Source organism: Heterodontus francisci, chromosome 18, assembly GCF_036365525.1.
Source record: "Heterodontus francisci isolate sHetFra1 chromosome 18, sHetFra1.hap1, whole genome shotgun sequence".
In the NCBI taxonomy this organism is placed as follows: Eukaryota; Metazoa; Chordata; class Chondrichthyes; order Heterodontiformes; family Heterodontidae; genus Heterodontus; species Heterodontus francisci.
In genome coordinates, this window is record NC_090388.1 from 15,562,313 (window position 1) to 15,584,903 (window position 22,591).

Here is a 22,591-nt window from a genome sequence, read left to right on the forward strand (position 1 = left end):
GGGGTGTGGGTCTGAAGAAACAGTTGCCCGGTATTCTGCATGGGAGCTGCCCTGGCTTATGAAACCTGGGGCGAATCAAAAGACTCCTCTTTGCTGGAAGTTGGTGAGCCATAACATTCCACATTCTGGCTTGTCTAGTTTTAATACACATCTTCTGGCCTATTAGTAATAAACCATCTGAGAAAGGGGTTAGTGTTAAGTGTTTATTCCTGTTTATTCGCTGAAAACTACCTCTTGGTGTATTTACATCCTAGGACAATGGAGTGCTGTAAATTTGAGCATCAACTTTTTATCCTATTTGACTAAAATGAAAGATTATGGTCCCTATAATAAGGGGGAAAAAATCCTTAAACTCTGCCTATCGGTTCACTATGGTGGAGACCAGCGCAAGAAATGCAACTGAGCTAGGCAGACCTAACAGATGGACTGATGATACCAATCATCTCAGCTGCAAATTAGTTGACTAGTACCGCTGGATAGGTTTGGACTAACTTTGGTGCCAACGGATTGTGAAATGTAGAAAGTGACCAGAGTGTTGACAGTCTTGTCAGGAGGATACCATCAGCCCAGAAGAACCCAGATGCTTTCTCACAATCTACTGATTTGATGTGCTTTTGCAATGGGTTGGTCTTTTTGGTGCATTCCTTTAACAGTCTCTGATTGCTGCTTTAATCTTGAGCTCCAGAACATTGAGGTGTCTAACAGGACCCAAGAATCTTTCCCCAATCTTTTGAATCGGTGTTGAAAATTATTTAATTGAGGCCATCTTTATCACACCCTTCAATTCCTTCTCCAATCAGAGGCTGAAAGGATGGTTCTTCATTGAAGAATTAGAATTTCAAGCTTTTCCAGATACATTTAGAGAGGCTCCCCGATCGGATTGGGCACTTTCCAACAGATTAGATTGCTTAGGCCAGGCCCATTCCATACGATAAATATTTACATTGTCTGATCAGTCGCTGGGAAGACCCATTTAAGATACATTAGATAGAAATGTTTATGGTTTTAAACATTCAGGTTGGTCTTTGGACAAAGGAACTTTGTTTCAAGGAGTTTCACAAGTCAAAATCTCAGAGCTAAAAAAAAAATCAAAGATTTTGCAAAAGAGACTAGTGATTATAAACTTTATCTTGCATTTAAAGGCAGTATAGAGCTGCTTTCTACAAGTGAAAAACTCAGGGCATCATTCATAGAGTCAGAGTATGCTCATACCTGATAATTCATTTTTTAATATAAAAGTTAAATTCCCATTTTTCTGTGTTAATCACAATTTGAATGTTTGGACAATTTGACTTTTTTTTTTAAAGTGTGTTAATAATTCAGTTATTCTTGTAAGTAGAATGGGTACAATTGAGCGAGGAAATTACCCAGCCAGTCTGGGAACAAGCCAATGTGCCACCCTTATTTGTCAGCGAACGTTGAACAAATGTGGATGAATTACTTGTTTTTTTGTCTGCTTAACCAATAGTGCCAGTTTTTCATTGACTGAAGTGCCAATTGTACTGAGCACCAGGCCAATCGGAGGTGGGGGTCGAGCAAATCTTGGGACATCATCAGATATTCGACACAGAAACAGACCATTCAGCCCAACCAATCCTTGCCGGTGTTTATGCTCCACTCGAGCCTCCTCCCATCTTTCCTCATCTAAATCCATCATTGTAACCCTCCATTCCCTTCTCTCTCATAAGCTTATCTGGCTTCCCTTAAATACTATTCACTTCAACTACTCTTACTTTCATAGTTCTCACTAAGGCATTCAACACTGTCAGCAGAGCAGGGCGCTACAAGATTTTGGGAAAGATTGGCTGTCCGCTGAAGCTCCTCAGTCTCATCTGCTCCTTCCATGACAACATGCACTGCACAGTTTAATGGCTTCCAACAGTTTTGGAGTGAAGAATGGAGTGAAACAGGGTTGTGTCCCAGTCCCCACTCTGTTTCGTATCTTCTTCTCCATGCTCCTGACCTTTGCCTTCCCTGCAGATATGGAAGGAGTCTACTTGCACACTAGGTCAGACGGCAAGCTCCACAATCTATCAAGGGTGAAATCAAAGACAAAAACACATTGCGTCCCAATCAGAGAATTCCTCTACGCTGATGATGCTGCGCTAATTGCTCACATGGAATCTCAGCTACAAAGAATCATGGACTGTCTCTCCCATGCCTATAATTTGTTCTCCTTGACTATAAGCGTCAAGAAAACCGTGGTCATGGGACAAGGTGTTACATCTCTGCCTCTGATCACAGTAAATTATATCTCACTGGAAGTGGTTAACAAATTCTGCTACCTCGGGTCCATGGTGGCAGACAATCTGTCTCTTGACACAGAGTTCAATACATGCATAGGGAAAGCAGCTACCACCTTTGACCAACTCGGGAAACACGTGATAATACCAAGCTGACCCTTAGGACCAAGCTCACGGTTTATAAGGCCTGTATTCTCAGCACTTTGCTGTATGGCTGTGAAATGTGGGTGACTCACAGGTACCAGGAAAAGCAGCTCAATAATCTCCATCTTCGCTGTCTGCGGCACATTATGGGTATATCCTGGAAGGACAAATATCACAAACGTGAGAGTCCTCTCAAAGGCAGAGCTGCCAAGTGTGTTGGCACTGATCAAACAGAGGCGGCTTCGGTGGATCGGACATGTCCACAGGATGGAAGACTGTCGTATACCCAAGGATCCTCTGTATGGTGAGGTCGCCAGGGCCAGATGACCAGTGGGGCGTCCAAAACTCCGCTTCAAGGATGCTTGCAAGTGTGACATAAAGGCCCTAAATGTCGACTATTGCATCTGGGAGTCACTAGCTGGTGAAAGAGGGAAATGGCGATATATCCTGTGGACTGGTGTGCACTACCACGATGGTTATGGGCAGCACAGTGGCACAGTAGTTAGCACCGCAGCCTCACAGCTCCAGCAACCCGGGTTCGATTCTGGGTACTGCCCGTGCGGAGTTTGCAAGTCCTCCCTGTGTCTGCCTGGGTTTCCGCCGGGTACTCCGGTTTCCTCCCACCTCCAAAAGACTTGCAGGTTGATAGGTCAATTGGCCCTAGTGCAGGTAGGAGAATAGTGGGGATGTGGTAGAGAATATGGGGCTAGTGTAGGGTTAGTATAAATGGGTGGTTGTTGGTCGGCACAGACTTGGTGGGCCGAAGGGCCTGTTTCAGTGCTGTTTCTCTAAATTAAATTAAAATAGACCAGTGGCTACAGAAGCTTGGCAACAGGCGCCAGTCAAAAACAACAACTCACAGCGTCACTTGGCAACTTCACAAGCAGCACTTGTGGCAGAACCTGCCTCTCAAGGACTGGCCTTCACAACCATCAGCAAAGCTGCACCGAGAGAAGATACCTCACATAAATGGATGGTTTGTTACTTGTCATCATCTTTCATAGTTGGAAGGATACCAACCAAACTATTCACTTCAACCACTCCCTGTGGTAGTGAGTTCCACATTCTCATCACTCTTTGGGTAAAGAAGTTTCTTCTGAATTCCCTATTGGATTTCTTGGTGACTATCTTAAATTGATGATCTCTAGTTATGCTCTTCCCCACAAGTGGAAACATTCTCTGTATCCATTCTGTCAAAAGCTTTCATACTTTTAAAGACCTCTATTAACTCACCCCTCAGCTTTCTTTTTCCAAGAGAAAAGAGACCCAAGCCTGTCAATTCTTTCCTGATATGTATACCCACACATTTCTGGTATCATCCTTGTAAATCTTCTCTGCACCCTCTCTAGTGTCTCTATATCCTTTCTACAATATGGTGACCAGAACTGCATGCAGTACTCTTAGTGTGGTCTAACCAAGTTTCCAGACAAGTTCAGCATAACCTCCCTACTTTTCAACTCTACCCCTCTGGAAATAAAGCTTAGTATTTGGTTTGCTTTTTTTCATGGCCTTGCTAACCTGTGATGCAACCTTTAGTGATTGGTGTATTGTACTCCACAAGATCCCTTTATTTTTCTATCCTATCTAGTCTTGCACCTTCCAAGTAATAAGTAACTTCCCTATTCTTCCTGCCAAAAAATACTACCCTCATATTTATCTATGTTGAACTTCATTTGCCAATTATTTGCTCATTCTACAAGTTTATTAACATCCTCCTGCAATTTGTTGCAGTACTCCTCAGTATTGACCATCCAGCACCCTCCCCCCAGTTTGGTGTCATCCGCAGATTTAGAAATTATGTTTTTGATCCCAAAGTCCAAATTGTTAATGTAAATTGTGAACAGTAGTGGTCCCAGCACTGATCCTTGTAAAGCCCCACTTCCCACCTTCTGCCACTCTGAATAACTGCCCTTTACTTCTAAACTCTGCTTTGTCTTCAACCCAGCTAGCAATCCATTCTGCCACTTGTCTCCCTGGCTCTGCATTCTCTGACCTTATTCATTAGTCTATTATGGGGCACCTTATCGAAGGTCTTTTGAAAATCCAGATAAATTATGTCTACTCTCTCTGTCACCTCCTCACAAAATTCAATAAGGTTGATCAAGCAAGATTTTCCCGTTTCAAATCCATGCTGACTATTCAATTGCTCAAGTGACTGGAGTCCTCCACCACAGAGAACTACAAATCCATGCTCTCTTTTCAGTTGTTAACAGATCCTCATGCGGCAAATATCCTAGTTCTAAGCACAGAATGAAACAGCACGGGAGGCAGCCATTTGGCTGATTGTGCCTGGACCGACTCTTTGAAATAGCTGTCCAATTAGCTCCACTCCCTGTCCTTTCCTTACAGTCATGCAAGTTTTTAAGAAAGGAAATCTTAGGATCCAAAAAAGGAATGAATGATTTCTATATCTGCTTGCATGAATAAACTTTTGAAGTCATCAGTGAAAAAGGCCTGGCTGCAATTTAATGGATAAATGCCACTTTTATATTTATTCACTAATTCACGCTAATTGAAGTAACTGTGCTACAAAGCACTGATCAAAGCACCTGACCTTTTACAGTAGTCGAGGCCAATTTAACCACCTTAAGTCATTTTGTGGAAAGCACCAGAACATAACTGGAAACTTCAAAACCAGGCTTTCAAATTAAGATACAAAGAAGCCAGCGGGTAGCAGAGTGTGAAAGGTTAATTACTAATATCTTTTTCAAATTGTATTTTCCATCATTCATTACCAATGTGAGTATAAGGTTGAGAGCTTTTCAAAACCAAGGCAAGTACTGCCCAAGATTAGGGGCGGCACAGTGGTTAGCACCGCAGCCTCACAGCTCCAGGGACCCTGGTTCAATTCTGGGTACTGCCTGTGCGGAGTTTGCAAGTTCTCCCGGTGACCGCGTGGGTTTTTGCCGGGTGCTCCGGTTTCCTCCCACCGCCAAAGACTTGCAGGTGATGGGTAAATTGGCCATTGTAAATTGCCCCTAGTGTAGATAGGTGGTAGGGAATATGGGATTACTGTAGGGTTAATATAAATGGGTGGTTCTTGGTCGGCACAGACTCGGTGGGCCGAAGGGCCTGTTTCAGTGCTGTATCTCAAAATAAATAAACTATCAGACCCTCCTATAATCCCATCTCTTAGACCAAGATATCGGTCACCCCTCCTAATCTCTTCTGCTTTAACAGCATTTGTGAAGCATCTTGGGATGTTTTTGTGTTACACACATATTACATAAGACTTTACAGCACAGAAAAAGCCATTCGGCCCAACTGGTCTATGCTGGTGTTTATGCGCCACATGAGCCTTGTCCCAACCTACTTCATCTATGTGAGCAACACAGATGTATTTAAGGGGAAGCTAGACATGTAAGGGGGAGAAAGGAACAGAAGGACATGCCGATAGGATTAGATGGAGGACAGTTGAGCTGAATGACCTGTTGCTGTGTTGTGTGGAAAGGATAAAAAGGGAGGTCACAAGAACTCTAAACTAGTAAGTGGGGTGGGGGGGGGGGGGGGGGTAGTTATGGGAGAGAGCGCTCAGGTGAAAAAGGTAGTTATAGATAATAGTTCGAAAACAAACAAAAGGGAAGAGAGTAGAATAACAGTCAGAGACTGTGCTTTAGGAGTCACAGGTAAAAGGGAAAACCAGGAGAGAAATAAGAAATGTGTGAGTAAAACATTAGAGCAGAAGGCAGGTTAGTGTGTGAGGCCCAAACACACAGAGAATAAGGAACCAACTGAAAGAATTTCAGATACATATTCAACTTGGAGAGTACGATATGGCAGCCATTACTGAGACCTGGCTGCAAGATGGTCAGAACTGGGAACAAAATATACCAGTTATAAGGTCTACAGGAGGATAAGGGTAAATTGGTAGAGGACGAGAAGTAACCTTCATGATTAAGGATGAAATCACTTCAATGGTAAGAGAGGATATAACAAGAGGTAAGCAGGCAGTGGAGTCTTTGAGTAGAATTAAGAAAGTGAAAAGGATTTAAGACGGTAGGAGGAGTTGTGTGTAGGCCCCCTGTTGGCAGCTGTAAAGTGGCAGATTGTATAAATACAGAGACTAGACAAGCACGCAGCAAAGGCGGAATAGTTTTAATGAGGGGTTAACTTTCATATAGTTTGGGGTAAGTAGAGTAGCATATGTCAGAAAGGTACTGAATTTCTTGTGTGATGCAGGATAGTTTTCTTCAATCTGTCCTAGAACCAACAAGGGGGCATACCAAATTAGATTTAGTAATGAATTATGCAGCAGAATTAGCTAACAGGCTAACGTGCATGAACATTTATCTAATAGCGATCGTAACTTGATAGGTTCAACATAGTGTTGGAGACACAGAAATGCGAAACAGCCAGTAGAGTTCTAGATTTAGGAATTAAGGCTGTTCACTCAGTGCCATGAGACAGAAAGAGTCCAGAGTAAACTGGGAAAATCTGATAATGAGTAAGGCAAAAAAAAAAAGAATTTAACATGACACTGAACAAGTTTGTATATCCCTTAGGAGGAAAGGGCTTGACTTGTCAAAACAGACAGCCATGAACAAGTAAAGAGGTAAGTGACGATATAAAACAAAAGGAAAAGGCATACAAAAATGCAAAAAAAGCATAGATCCCAGTGCATGGCAAAGATACAAAGAACAGCAAAGGTGACAAAACAAATAGTAAGAGCTACAAAAAGGGCTTGCAAGGGATATCAAAATCAACAAACAAAACCTTTTACAAAACCTATTGGGAAAAGAGGTTAGTCAGGAGAAATATGGGCCCCTTGAAAACTTATAACAGTGATATTGACAATGAAAATAAGGAAATGGCAGACGTGCTGAATAATTACTTTGCATCAGTATTTGTAGGAGAGAAAGAGGTTAACACACCAGACATCCCAAGGATATTAATATTGAATCAGCATCAGGGAGCAAAATAATGGTAATGAAAAAAATAATGGCACTGAAGAGTGAAGTCCCCAGGATGAGATGGTTTCCATCCTAGAGTTGTAAAGGAAGTAGATGAGAACTAACTATAATCTTGCAAAGTTCTTTCAATTTCAGGAACTGTTCCTTTAGATTGGAAAATTGCGCATGTCACTCCACAATTTAGGAAAGTTGACAGAGATAAACCAGTAAAGTATAGACCAGTTAACCTAAGCTCTTATCAGGAAATTGCTAGAGTCTATAATTAAGAGGGTGACTGAACACCTTGAAAATTTTCAGCTGATCAGAGAGCGCCAGCATGGATTTGTAAAGGGCAGGTCATGCCTGACAAACTGGATGGAATTTTATGAAGGGGTGACTAAAGAGGTGAACACGGAAATGCCTATGGATGTTATTTTTTTATAGGCTTCCAGAAGGCATTTGATAAAGCCCCTCATTTGAGGCTGTCGCCTCAAGTTGAAGTTCATGGAATTGAAGGCAAATTGTTGCTTAGGAAATTGGCTGAGTGGCAGGAGACAGAGAGTAGGGATAAATGGTAGGTATTCTAATTGGTAGAATGCAACTAGTGACGTCCCAAAGGATGTGCGTTGGGTCCTCAACTATACGTGTTCAGTAATGACTCAGATTTTCAAATAGAAAGCCAAATATCCAAGTGTGATGACACAAAGAATGGTGGCACCGTAAGAAGTGTAGATGGAAGCATAAAATTACAAAGATATATTGATAGCTTAAGTGAATTTGCAAAAGTGTGGAAATTGCATTTCAATGTAGGCAAATGTGAGGCCATCCACTTTGGACCTAAAAATAATAGAACAGGGTATTTTCTAAATGGCGGCACAGTGGCGCAGTGGTTAGCACCGCAGCCTCACAGCTCCAGCGACCCGGGTTCGGTTCTGGGTACTGCCGGTGCGGAGTTTGCAAGTTCTCCCTCTGACCGTGTGAGTTTCCACCGGGTGCTCCTGTTTCCTCCCACAGCCAAAGACTTGCAGGTTGATAGGTAAATTGGCCATTGTAAATTGCCCCTAGTGTAAGTAGGTGGTAGGAGAATGGTGGGGATGTAGTAGGGAATATGGGATTAATGTAGGATTAGTATAAATGGGTGGTTGTTGGTTGGCACAGACTCGGTGGGCCGAAGGGCCTGTTTCAGTGCTGTATGACTCTAGAAACATTGGAGGTTCAAAAGAGACTTGGTGCCCAGGTACATAATCATCATTTTCTCTACCTGTTCATGAGATTTTAAAATCAAAAAGGCTAAAAGTATTCTAGAGGACTAGAATACAAGGGGGTATTGCACTTTTCCTTAAGTGCAATTGTGGTATTTACCGTGATCACCTCTTGTGACTGTGAGTTCCACATTCTAATTATTGTCTGAATCATGAAGTTTCTTCTGAATCCCTTATTGGATTGATTAGTGAATACTTTTCATTTAAGACTCCTGGTTTTGGATTATTTTTGTTAAATATGCTGTATAAGTACAAGTTGGTGGTGTTGTATGATCTGAATCATATAATCTCGAAAATTCATTGATTATCAATGTACTGACTGTTGCAAAGCCCCACTGTTAATTTCATTCACTGTGCACTGCAGTACCCATTGGACTTGTTGATCTAACCAATGATGATTTAAGACTTTGGGCAAGGCACACAGAATTAATGGCATCTTCTTTCAACTTTCTTTTCTCTAATTAAAACATGATTTAAGTCTTTTAACATGTCAGACATCATAAATTTTGACATAAAGCAGGCTCTTTAACATAACCTGTAATTATAATTCTGCAAACAACATGAATACAAAACAGAGAACGACTTGAGTAAGACTGGAGATCAAAAGAAATCCCAGCCTCTGAATAAGTGGAATCAATTCCCAGCAAAAGTAGTTATGTCAATTAGCATATTTAAAATCAATCATCATTAATGTCTGGTTAAGAGCAGGACTGAAAATCTGGATATAGAGACTTAGGTGATCAAAAACTCATGGAAGTCAAAATACTAGTCAGGACTAGACAGCGTTGGCTTAGATTTTTGTTGGATTACCTTCAGGGGGTTAGAATGAAATTCCAAACATTTTAGTCTTGGAAATATTAACCAGTTATTCACCTCTCTTGGGGAAGAGAATTTAAAGCCGGACATAGAAGCTCCTAGGGCACTAATCGAAGAGAAGCAGTGGAGTTCTCCCCAGTGTCCTGGCTAATATTTATCTCCCAAATAACATCACTGACACAAATCATCTGGTCATTAACGCGTTGCTGTTTGTGGGATAAACACAAATATTTAATGGTTTTGGTTTTCATCTGCATTCAGTTGGAGGAAGCTTTGCTGGATCCAGGTCTTCATAAAGATATCAGACAGGCAGTTGGAGACAGTAGTGTTATGAATGCTGGACTTTGTAACATGATTATGCTTTAAAAACTGATTTTTTTTTAAAGTTTAAGATGGAGTCCGTGAAGTCAGTTGACCTAACACCCAGTTTTCTTAATAACAAAACATAATTCATGATTACCAGGACAACAGAGAACACAGATCAAAGACCACTTTTGAAAGACAGGGACTTCAGGGGTAACACCTGAAGAACAAGAGGTTTCACCCTCCCAGACCTCTGGATCGTAAACAAGGAGTCAGTGATTCTGAGGATGCAAACACACCAGGCAGCTATTAACACCTGGGAGTAATGGAAGGTCCAGGTGGCTCCGTGAAACCAGACTTCTGGACTTTGCGTATTAAAAAGGACAATAATCTATTGACATTTGATTCCAGATAAATTTAACAGATTTTCTGAAGGCAGACAGGCTGTGTAAAAGACAAGCAGTGGTAGACTCAGAGCAGGCTGTAGGAAAAGAAGACAACCAGCGGAGGCAGCCTCAGGAGACAGAGAGGGAACATTTGCTCTCAGAAGCCTGATACAACAAAAAGCTGTGAAGACTTGAACCTGGTTTTGAAAGCTGAGGTTTGCGGAGAAGTAAAAGCCCAACAGGAAAAGTGAAAGTCGCCTTATTCACGGACATCCTGGTGAAGTGATTGAAGAGGACACTGACTGAGAAAGGTCTGGGAAATCTAACCCATTGCAACTGGGAGGATCTTTGGACTTTTAACCACAAGGGTTTCACCATCAAAGAGGACTGTGTAACGTACAAGTGTGATGTGAGGTTTTCAAGTATTTTAATAAGTAAAGAAAATACCTTTCTTTGTAATTTGGGTATCAGCTACTTACAAAAGTACAATTTCGTGAATGGAGATTTCTTTTATTTATAGTAAAAGTCTTAAAACGTGAAATCTTGTCACGTAATTCTTCAAATTGGTCTGGGGGAATGTTCTCGATCTCATTGAGGTCTTAACAGTGGCACAAGTTGTGAGGTTGATAGATCAGAAGTTGATGCAGCAGGAGAAAGGTAGTGTCAGCTGAGTGACATTGAAATACATGTGAAAGCTGAAGGGGAAAAGCTCCTTTTCCAATTCCCGACTTCCTCATTGTAATAACAATTTGATACACCCTGCATCAAATTGGCACCTATCGCGTTTACTCAGCACCTTGCCAGGAACTGACAAGGCTATGGAAATGTATTGTAGACGAGTTTGAAAGTAATTATGGTATCAGTGGAAATCATCAATCCCGCAAGGTAAAATTAGAAACATTTATCACTTGGTGCCAGAGCCGATACTGTATGTGGCAGATTCCCCATTTTCAAATCACTAATGAGAGGAGACTAGTTTCATGCTCCCACCAGAACTATGACTTAATTTCCTAGGTAACATGATAAAGGGATAGATGCCACAGACTCATTATTGCATCCGTCATCTACCTGGCCTGAAGGCATAACAGGAGGAGGTGGAATTGGCTAGGAGCGTGATAATGCAACTATTTAGAAATTCATTTTTAAAAAATCAGTAGGGAATGAGTCACAGAGCCTGCACAGAAAAGCCAAGATAGAACCAAAAAGCTTGAGGCAACAAGAAACTCCTTCAAAATCCACTGGACGTGTAAAGAGACAATCTCAACTGAAGTTGAGGTCTGCAGGGAGTTCAACTGCATTAAGAAAAGAGAACACTAAAAATGATCGTTCCGAGATAATGGAGGGGAAAAAAAAAAACTAGAATTTGTCTTCAATTCAGACTTCACCATGGTAACCTGAATGGTACCTGACCAAGAGGAAGCATTTAAAAACAAGAGGGAAAGGGAATGTGAAGGAAAGAGAGGAGGGAAAAAGTTGCCCCTTTAACATCCAGCACCACTTACACCATCCTGTCTCTGAACCTGATCTCAGCTGGGACAGTCGGATTATCCTTGCAGCATAGGGATCAATAAGAAAGCCTTACCTAGGTTAGGACTAAAGGAACGGAGCCCAGCTGGAACCTCTTGCACCTGTACGTGCATCATGACTGCAGGCAACCAAATAGACATTGAACCTTCAGAGGACTATGTTGTCCACCTTTGGTAAAATACAAAAACTGGCAGGATGATAGGCATTATATGGAGCAAACTTTCTGAACAGCAACTATAACTGGATCACAGTGATGTTGGCAGGGCCAGCTCATTGAACAGAAGATATACAATGACTGTTCAACGTTTTAGCAATAGAACCACCATTCAAGTTAACAAAGCAGCAGATAGTGTGCATCAGCTCACACTCTCGTCTCATCAAATGTGTCAACTGACACAGTGAAGAAATCAACCCAATCAACAGCTCCCCTAAGAGTGCAAAATCCAACAGGCACCCAACAATAGCTAGCCAACCAGTACGCTGAGGTGTAAAGCAAGTGTGAAAACTCTTGTAGAAATTCAGTCTCTGCATCTGGAGACGATTAGAGAGACGAAGGCCAGAATTCTACAGAGATGGCAGGAGTCCTGTTGCTGGGGCTGAATTTTACTAGTGCTGTCAAAAGACTAAACACGAAGCATCTTATGATAGTTTGGAACATACAGGTAGTCCATCTGCTAGCTCGAACTCTTCATGATCCTGAAGGTCTAAGAACAAAGGGTCTGGGAGCGTGGGAGGAAAAGGCAAGCCCCATTTGCCAACCACAACTTTTAAACGAGTGTTTAAAACCACATTCTCTTCAAGGGTAGTATAGCATAGTGGTTATGTTGGTGGGCAAGTAGGCCAGAGGCCTGGACTCATGATCCAGAGACACAAGTTCAAATCCCACCATGGCAGCTGGAGAATTTAAATTCAATTAATTAAATAAATCTGGAATTAAAAGGTTAGTCTCAGTAATGGTGACCAGGAAACTACTGTATTGTCATTAAAAAAAAAATCCATCTGGTTCACTAATGTCCTTTAGGGAAGGAAATCTACTGTTCTTACCCAGTCTGGCCTACATGTGATTCCAGACCCACAGCAATGTGGTTGACTCTTAACTGCCCTCTGAAATGGCCTAGCAAGCCACTCAAGACAGCTTCTTATGGGCAATTAGGGATGGGGAATAAATGCTGCTCTTGCCAGCAATGCCAACATCCCAAAAATGAATTTAAAAAAGCCTTTTCCTCAGATTGTAAGTTATTGAACATCCCTCATGGATGAGCAGTCCGCAATCATCAGCGATAGAACAGTTTAACCACCGTTTAGCTGCTTTTATATTGGGCTGTGTCTCTTCAAAGTGTTGGTACAGACAAACAGCCTCCTTCCATGCTGCAAGATTCTATGAAGGATGGTGCTACTGTCATTATCTACAGATGTGCGGGTCTTGTGCAACGGGTCATGGGGGAAGCACCAGAAGAAGTCTAGTGGACAGTTTCCCCAAGGCTGCTGAAAAGACTGTCCTATTTCTCATCGGGTGTTTCCAAGTAGCAGCAGGGTCAGGAGAATCTGGATAGTTGTGTTTTGCGGGTTTTATGCCAATTTCCTGACACTTGTGTAATGGGAATCACAGACACAAATCTTGTGCAACGTGAAAGGAGTCTTTGCTTCATGTGACAGGAACCCCCGACAGTAACAAACATGCACCCAGAAGGAACATGTGCAACGTAAGCACGTTTCCGAATAGTACTTTCACTTCACTGGATGAGTGCTTCCCCCTACTTGCACAGTACGACTGATTCGAAGAGCTACTCAACACGCTTGCTCGTATAACAATGCATTTCCCTTAAAATAGGACGGAGAGCCCATAAATCATTTTAAAAAGCTCTTACTCAAAGCAGCTTTTCTATAGCAAATAAGATTTTTTTTTTTTTAAAAAGGCTCGCAAAACTTTGGCAAAACTTTCAGTTGAACAAAGAATAAATGTAACCTAGAAAAATGTCCCAAGGCTCATTTTGGTAGCAATGTTACCTTGGAGTCAGAGGTTGTAGGTTCAAGTCCCACTCCAGGGACTTGAGCAGAGGCCAACTCTCCCAGTGCAGTAGTGAAGGAGCCACTGTTGGAGATGCCTTCTTTCAGACGAGACGTTAAACCAAGCCCTGTTTTCCCTCGCAGGTGGGCGTATAAGATCCTTTGGCACTATTTTGTAAAAAGGGCAGGGGTGTTCTCCACAGTTCTTGGCAATATACATCCCTCAACCAACATCACTAAAAGAGATTACCTGGTTATCACATTGCTGTTTGGGAGCTTGCTGTGCGTAAACTGGCTGCCGCATTTCCTACATTACAACAGTGACTACAATTTGTGTAGATCATTGGTGTACAGTGCTTTGGGACATCTTGAGGTTGTGGAATAAGCTTTATAAATGCAAATATTTTCTTCTTTCGTTTGCAGTTTTCCCAATTTCACTGTCATCAGCAATCTTGGCACACCTTCGAACGGTCTCCTAATCACCACAGCATTTATAAAAATGACAAATGAGAATGTATCCGCTCTTATCCCGGTGCCATGCCACGACCAACCAACTTCAATTCAACACATATTGGAGTCCTAGGTAGGACTAATAGTTTATTATATATATATATATATATATTTAGGACAGCCTAAACTATCTTTCTAAAATCCAGGGGAACAACAAGACTGTTTCACTCTTAATGGTCAAGAACAGCAGCTCATCAAAATAGAAATTTAATAGGATCTGTCAGATCTAAGCTACAGCAGTGATGGCTGCTGCCCAAGAAAGCTGCTCTGTTATGCTAAAATGCTTTGGAGTCAGTTAATTCTACAATCCCCAAGTCAAATTTGCTGAGCGTAAGCCGATCTGCTTCAACTGTAAAACTGCTCACAAAACACAATGTTCACTCTGCTCCTGAAACAAACTGCCTTTTCCTTACAGCAGTTTTAGAGCAGGCTAATACAGACTATGACAGAATCTAGTTTAGTCAGAGGTCAGGGACGAGAGACATCAGTTAAGTGGAGAATGTTCTCCTTAGAGCAGAGGAGGTTCGGGACGGTGGGGGGGGGGGGGGGGGGGTGAGCTTTAGTAGTAGTGTTCAAAATGATTAAGGATTTTGATAGAGTAAATAAGGAGAAACTATTTCCACTAGCTGGTGGGTTGGGAACTAGAGGACACAGATTTAAGATAATTGGCAAAAGAAAGAGGCGTCAGGAGGTGGTTTTTTTTTGATGTAGCATGTTGTTATGATCTGGAATTGGATGGTCTGAAAGGTTGGTGGAGACAGATTCTATGGTAGCATTCAAAAGGGAATTAGATATATGCTTGAAAAGAAAATTCCAGGACAATGGGGACAGAGCAGGGGAGTGGTACTAAGCGGATAGTTCTTTCAAAGAGATGGCACAAGCATGATGGGCCAAAGGGTTCTTCAATTCCATGTCAGAAAGAAAAAACTTATGTTTATATAGCGCCTTTCACAATCTCAGGACAATCCAATCACCTTACAGCCAATTAAGTACTTTTGAAGTATAGTTACTGTTGTAATTCAGAAAATACTGCAGCAAAATGATCATGAAGCTTTATATCTGTGGAGTTTTTTTTTTAAAGTGATGTTGATTGAGGGCTAAATATTGGCCAGGACCCCAGGGGTACCTCCCCTGCTCTTCTCTGAAATAGTGCCATGGGATCTTTTATGTCCACCTGAGAAAGCAGATGGAGCCTCGGTTTAACGCCTCATCTGATAGTGCAGCACACCCTCAGTAATGCACTGGAGTGTCAACTTGTCTTTTGTGCTCAAGTCTCTGGAGTGGGACTTGAACCCTTCTTCTGACTCAGGGTAAACAGTATGGTCAAAAAGAAGCACACAAAACGTTAAAGATTGCTGCTAAGTTTTCATCTGTTCCTAAACAATTTTGAAATGAGCACATATAATAACTAGATTTCCAACAGCTTTAATGCTTCAGTCACCACCCAGCATGGTTTCTTGGTTGCAGGGAAAGCTGTCGCTACCTTGAAACATTACATGTAACTGCTGTGTAATTTACCACTAGGAAGTAGTTAAAACACAAACTGAATCTATTACGATTTCATTATTCGATCCTCAGAGTAAAAAAAGCTGATGCACGCATCAGAAATCTATCAAAATGGAAGAAAAGGGAAAATCAAGGCGTTTTAAAGCCTGGTCCTCACAGGAGGAGAGGCTCTTACTTGTACTGCTGATGGTCCTTCGTGCTGCGGGTTTTCGCCATGAATCTCTCAGCCAGTTTCTCCAAGTTTCGGGAATACTCCATTTCAATTTCTGACTTCTTGCGGAAGAAATCCTGGAGATCCTGAAGGAGTTGAACCCTCATCTCTGTCTGCTGTTCCAAGCATTTCAGTTGCTCGACTAACTGAGCACGGATCTCTGTAACAAAACACAATCACGGAACTGGTTAGCAACTACGTTCATTTCTTTTTTAAATTGATAGCAACACTGTTAAAAGCATCGTGGCTATGCCTATTTTCAAAGGTTGACACATATTGGGTACAGTCAACACCTGAAAATCTCAGCTTTTATCAGAGATTGAAGTGATAAAGTTGCAAGTTAGGCAATTGCAGCAATATCAATTCCTGTGCTTTTGAAAGGGACGGAGAACATTCTTTATATATGCAAAAGGCACCAAAATGAGTGAATAATTCTTTGCACCAAATGCACTCTCCCATCAAAGTCCAAATCAAGCAACTCCTTTTGACCAACTGATTTCGGCTTGAAGTTACTTTGAACCAAAACCCACAAAGTTGCTACATGATCAGACTTAAACTACAAAAGACCTTTTCATCGTGGCTGCAGAAACATGCACATAGCTAATATTCTGTACATTTCCACTCAATGTCTGGTAAGCAACTACAGATTGGTGGCAATTATTCACTTTGCAGGAACATTAATAGCAGATTATTAAACATTAATTGCCTTGGCACAGGTAGCTACAGAGCAGCACACTGTAAAGCATTGATACCTTTAAGCTTTCCTGTAAAGCGTTTTACGTATCTCATTATCCCTTTTGCCAAGCGCCGGTCTTATCCCGCAAATATGTAATGATGCTAGCTCTGACTCCAGCAAATCCTGTTTAGCTCGGTGAATGCTGAGAGACACTGACCAAATTAATGGCAACAATAAAATAAGATCACACGTCGAAGGTTATTGGGTGAAGTCCATCACATGACAAGAGTTGGTGTGTATTTGAAAAAAATGATTATTTGAACTCTCCAATAGCCAAGACTTGTTGTAAACTTCATTCGACTGTAATCTCTGAACAAAAAGGAAAGCTGCAGAGTTCCCAAGTTTTAGCCAGAGTGTAAGCTCAGAACTGCAAGGCAAGGAGAAAGGGCTGAATGAGAGGAACAGCCCTCATCTCTAAGCAAGCAATGGGTTTTAAAATGCTGGAAAGCTGCTGATGCAGCAACACTCTCTGAATTGTAATAGAGACATACTGGGAAAATAATGAGAACAGGAGGCTGTTGACATTGACAATTCGTGCTGGGCCGTTACTTCAACCAGAATTTTATCAGAGGAGGAAGGCAAGTCTTGCACACGATTCACTTCTGTTCCAATTAAGATACAATACATCTTTATTCCAGCACCAACAGCAGTGCAAAAACAAGTTATATAAGGACCATGTATTTACCACATTTGGTCATGTTTCTTGCCTGCAATTCATCAAGTATATTTATTGCACAATTCTTAAATTGTGTAAATTGTTAGAGGCTATGGGCTCATGAATGTATTTATCCTGCAATCTGAGGAATAACATAAAGCCATAGTCCTTTATCGATTTACGAGCTGCTCCATTTGTCTTACTCACGCTACAAAATGTGAAAGCTGTAGCTCAGCGGGTAGCACTCTCACCTTGGAGTCAGAAGGCTGTAGGCTCAAGGCCCACTCCAGAGCCCTGAGCATAAAAGTCTCGGCTGACACTCCCAGTATGGTACTGAGGGAGTGTTGCATTCAGAGATGCCATCTTTCTGATGAAACATTAAACTGAGGCCTGTCTGCCCTCTCAGGTGGGCATAAAAAATTTCATGGCATTATTTTGAAGGAGGGTAGGGGAATTATCCCCAGTGGTCTGACCAATATTTATCTCTCAATAAACCCCTCAAAAAGAAACAGATTATCTGGTGATTATGTCATTGCTATTTGTGGGAGCTTGCTGTGTGCAAATTGGCTGCTATGTTTCCGACATTATAACAACAACTGCACTTCAAAAAGTACTTCATTGGGTGCAAAGCTCACGGAATTGTAGGCAAATTATTGACATGGTTTGGAAATTGGCTGAGCGGAAGGAGACAGTGTAGGGATAATGGGCATGTTATCTAATTGGAAGGATGTGACTAGTGGTGTCCCACAAGGTGGTGGTGTCTCAACTATTTATTAACATTTTGGGTGATGGGATAGAAAGCTACATATCCAAGTTTTCCGAAGACACGAAGCTGGGCAGTAGCATAAGCAGTGTAGATGGAAGCATAAAATTACAAAGAGATATTGCTACATTAAGTGAATGGATGAAACTGTGGCAAATGGATTTCAATTTAGGGAAATGACAGGCCATCCACTTTGGACATAAAAATGGTAGAAATAGTATTTCTGAAATGGTGAAAAGCTAGAATAGTGGAGGCTCAAAAACAGAATTGGGGGTCCAAGTACATAGATCATTAAAATGTCATGAACAGAAAATAATCACAAAGGCTGATGGAATGCTGGCTTTTATATCTACAGAAATAGAATACCAGGGGGTAGAAGTCACACTTCAGCTATACAAAGCTCTGGCTAAACCACATCTGCAGAACTGCAAGCAGTTCTGGGTACCACACCTTAGGAAGAATGTATTGGCCTTGGAGGGAGTGCAGTGTAGATTTACCAGAATGATAAACGGACTCCAAGGGTTAAATTACGAGGAGAAATTACACAAACCACGTTTGTATTTGCTGGAATTCAGAAGGTTAATGGATGATTTGATCAATGTCTTCAAGATATTAAAGGGAACTGATAGTTTCTCACTACCCTATTTCCACTGGTTGGCGAGTCTAGGACTAGGGCACAGAAACCAAAAATTACAGCCAGATCTTTCAGGAGTGAAATTAGGAAACACTTCTTCATTGCAAAGAGTGGCAGAAGTTTGGGAATCTCTCTGCAAAAAGCAACTGATGTTAGATCAATTGTTGATTTTAAAACTGAGATTGATAGATTTTTGTTAGCCAAAGGTATTAAGGGATCTGGGGTAAAGGCAGGTATATGGAGTTAGGCCGGAGATCAGCCATGATCTAATTGAATGGCTGTACATGCTCGAGGGGTTAAATGGCCTCCTCTTATTCCTATGTCCCTGTGAAGCACTTTGGGAATGTCCCGAGGTTGTGAAAGATGCTACATAAATGCAAGTCTTTCTCTTTTCTTTAAAAGACCCATCTCGCAGAGCAATAGATAATTTAGAAACACCCTCATTTCACAACTGACATTCCTTACAAGTGGAGTAAGAGATCAAATGAACTACATTTTTAAAAAAACCACGAGTAAAATGCCAGGCAGTACATTAAAACCAGCCATAACTGAAGCCACTGTAAATCACATTGCCGGGTGGGAGTGGGGTGAGAGCTGTTCAGATAAATGTCAGGGCTTTCTGCTGACACAGTGAATACGTGACAAAATGCTCCGGAATCAAAGAGTTTGCATTTATTAGAACTCTTGTGAGGTAGAGCAGAGGGCAAAAGCCACACTGCTGGCTAAGCAAACATGGCACCATCATTCTCTGTTTGCCTTCAGTGAATCAAGTAAGTGGATCAACAGGAGCTGCTGACCAGAGAGTCTGGAACAATTGCTTGGAGCCGATAATCGCAACAATGATATGCCCGTCAGATCATTAATGCCTCATGGCTGTCACCTCAACAGACACTCCCATTTAACAAGAGTGGAGATTTTATATCATTACTACTTAGTTAAATAGAAAAATATTACATAGAAAAATAGAAAAATTTAGGGGGTGAGAAATAGAATTGGTTGGAGCTGTCTTCGTCCAGTCCAATTCACACCAAAACAAAATCAATACATGTTGCTTCTTCCCTCCCATCCCAAACCCTAACCAATAATGGCCCAAAAGTTACACCCTGGCTCAGCCGATACTTTTCAATAATGCAAATATGGCATTGGGCCAATCTTTTAAGTCAATCCCTTGCTACACAACAAAAGGGTAACTGGATGGTGGGCAATGTGCCAAAGACCAGAAAAAAAAGAGGATTGAAATCCAGGTGTTTATTGGCATTTACAAACCGTTGCCTCAGTTGTCATTTCCTTGGTTAATTTCGCGCAGGTCATTAAGTCCAGCACCAAGTCCAGAGGGTCAGGCAGCAGGACTGCTCCTGGTACCTGAAAGAGGACAGATGGACAAGCCAAATCAGCCTCCTGGCGGGGATGGATTACCTCCAGTTTTGGGGGCAGGGTTGCCACTATTTTTGGGCCTGCCATTGACTAATCTAATAAAGAAGAATGTGAAGTTCGTATGGTCAGAGTCATGCCAAACAGCATTTGAGAAGTTAAAGGCCATCTTAATAAAAGAACCAGTTCTTGCAGCCCCAGCCTTTAATAAACCAAAGTGGCTATCGATGCCAGAGATGTAGGGCTAGGAGAAGTGATGATGATGATGCTGGTATGGAACGGCCAATTAGCTACTTCAGCCAACATCAAACAAAATACTCAACCATTGAGAAAGAGTCTTTAAGTCTTGTACTGGCTTTACAACAGTTTGAGGTATATGTAACCAATAGTCAGAGAAAAATATTGGCTTATACAGATCACCATCCACTTGTGTTTCTAGAAAAGTTCAGGACAAAGAACCTTCAGCTGTTTTACTGGAGTTTGATTTGATAGTCATTTACACTGAAAACTGTGCATGTTGCAGGAAAAAGCAATGGGCCTTTATTCTCTGGAGTTTAGCGAAATGAGAAGTGATCACCTTCAAACATACAAAATTCTTACAGGGCTTGACAGGGTTGATGCAGGAAGGATGTTTCCCCTGGCTGGGGAGTCTAGAACCAGGGAATAAGGGGCAGGCCATTTAGGACAGAGATGAGGAGGAATTTCTTCACTCAGAGGGTGATGAATCTTTGGAATTCTCTGCTCCAGAGAGCTATGGAGGCTCAGTTGTTGAGTATGTTGAAGACTGAGATTGATAGATTTCTACATATTAAAATCATCAAGGGATACGGGGATAGTGCAGGAAAATGGTGTTGAAGTAGAAGATCAGCTATGATCTCACTGAATGGCAGAGTGGGCTCGAAGGGCTGAATAGCCTACTCCTGCTCCTATTCCTTGTGTTCTTGCAATTGCTAATGATCTATCCAGAGTTTAAAGAAGGGGTGTAAGAGAGAGCCCTGAGTTATGATAATTCTATGATGTTTGAATCCTAATTGTCACATATACTCGGGTTTTGTTATTGGTTAAGCTCTTATGATTTTGTAAATACGATATGTATAATTGTGGAATATCAAAATGTAGAGTATGCAATAAGCTATTTGTTATAATATTTATGATGTCAAGAACTTGCTGTATTTCTAAACTATTGTAAAGAAATCTTTACAGTAAAGCTTTCTTTTTCCCAAGGGGGCTGGGGGGTTGGGATGGATTCTGTGGTTACAAAGCTTGTTTTTTTAGATCCCGCAAAAGATAACTAGAATTGAAACAAAAACAAGAACCAAAACTGAAACAGAAACTGAAAAAAAAATTTGGATTTCGGGGGAAACTGACCTTGGTTAGAACCAGATAAAAGGAGACAGAGTCCTCCCCCGAACAGGCAGGAGTGAAGTGTCGGCAAGCAGAAGAAAGTGTAGACTGAATCCAGGAGCTGTTTCTGTTACTTGAAGTAGCCGACTAACCGGCTCTGGACATACAGTGTGCAGTTTGTCACTGAATATATATTCAATATATTCAAGAAGGAGATAGATATATTTCTTAATGTCAAAGGGATCAAGGGATATGGGGAGAAAGCGGGAACAGGGTACTGAATTAGATGATCAGCCATGATCTTTTTTGAATGGCAGAGCATTCCTGAATGGCCTACTCCTGCTTCTATTTTCTGTGTTTCCACGAAGTAAATCCTGGCTCGGGTATAAAATTAAAACAGGACCCGGGCCCAACCCAACCCGAACCGGGCCCAAGTCCTTCAATTTTTTTTCATGCCCGACCCAACATGAATACCCTTCATCCGTTCCGGCAGCAGGCTATTCCTGCAGCTGGAGTTGTGCGGAATCATGGGTAAGCCTGATCTCGTGACTTCCCGGAAGCAGCACTGTCCAGCCCAACCCGAGCCGAGCCCGAATGCTGGACTCTGAATTTCGACCCGACCTGAACCCGACATATGTAGCCGGGTCTAGTCGGGTAGCCTGGCTTTACACTGAAGGACTCGGATGAAGGGAAGACTGGTAAATCCACACCATCAAGACCATCGTGAGCAGAGTTGAGGAGGTTCTGGAGAAGTGCACCTTGTGGTGAAGACCGCACCTGTGGAGTTCGGATTGAGACGGAACTGCTGTCGGAAGAACAGGAGCAGCTAAACCCGGGAAGAAAGGAGCTGAAAATCTACATGAGGAACTTCAGAGTTGTGAAGAACTGTGTGACTGTAATTTGGTGCCATATCTGCTGGGTGGACTGCCCAGTGAAACTGAGAGATCCATCTTTGTTGTATCTGATAGTTAAGGTGTAATTTTATATAGACCGTGATCTGTCTGTTGCTTCATGTTTAATTTATGTTGGATTTGATGAGTGTTAAAGTAAAATTTATAAAAGTGAAATCTTGTCCATTTGGTTTGGTTTCCTAAATTGGAGTCAATCGATGGATTTGGTTCTTTATGTTCGTTGGTGGTCTCCACGGGAATCACAAGAACAGAGACTGAGATAAATGAAACTAGTTCTCCATAGGGTCACTTCAAGGGAACGCACTCAGACCATTTTCATTCTGCTGTATCACTGCTTAGCAACAGAGACAGCTCCACATAGATCTCCACACCC

At 41.8% G+C, this 22,591-nt stretch overlaps 1 protein-coding gene across 4 annotated transcripts in view; it reads right to left on the reverse strand.

Moving 5' to 3' along the window:
* Positions 1-22,591, reverse strand: part of LOC137379474 (SLIT-ROBO Rho GTPase-activating protein 1) — a 278,218-nt gene that overhangs the window by 166,251 nt on the left and 89,376 nt on the right. For all 4 annotated transcript variants that reach the window (XM_068050344.1, XM_068050343.1, XM_068050345.1 and 1 more), the window contains exon 2: positions 15,769-15,964. In XM_068050344.1, the coding sequence (XP_067906445.1) occupies positions 15,769-15,964 (196 nt within the window). The remainder of the gene's footprint in view (positions 1-15,768; positions 15,965-22,591) is intronic.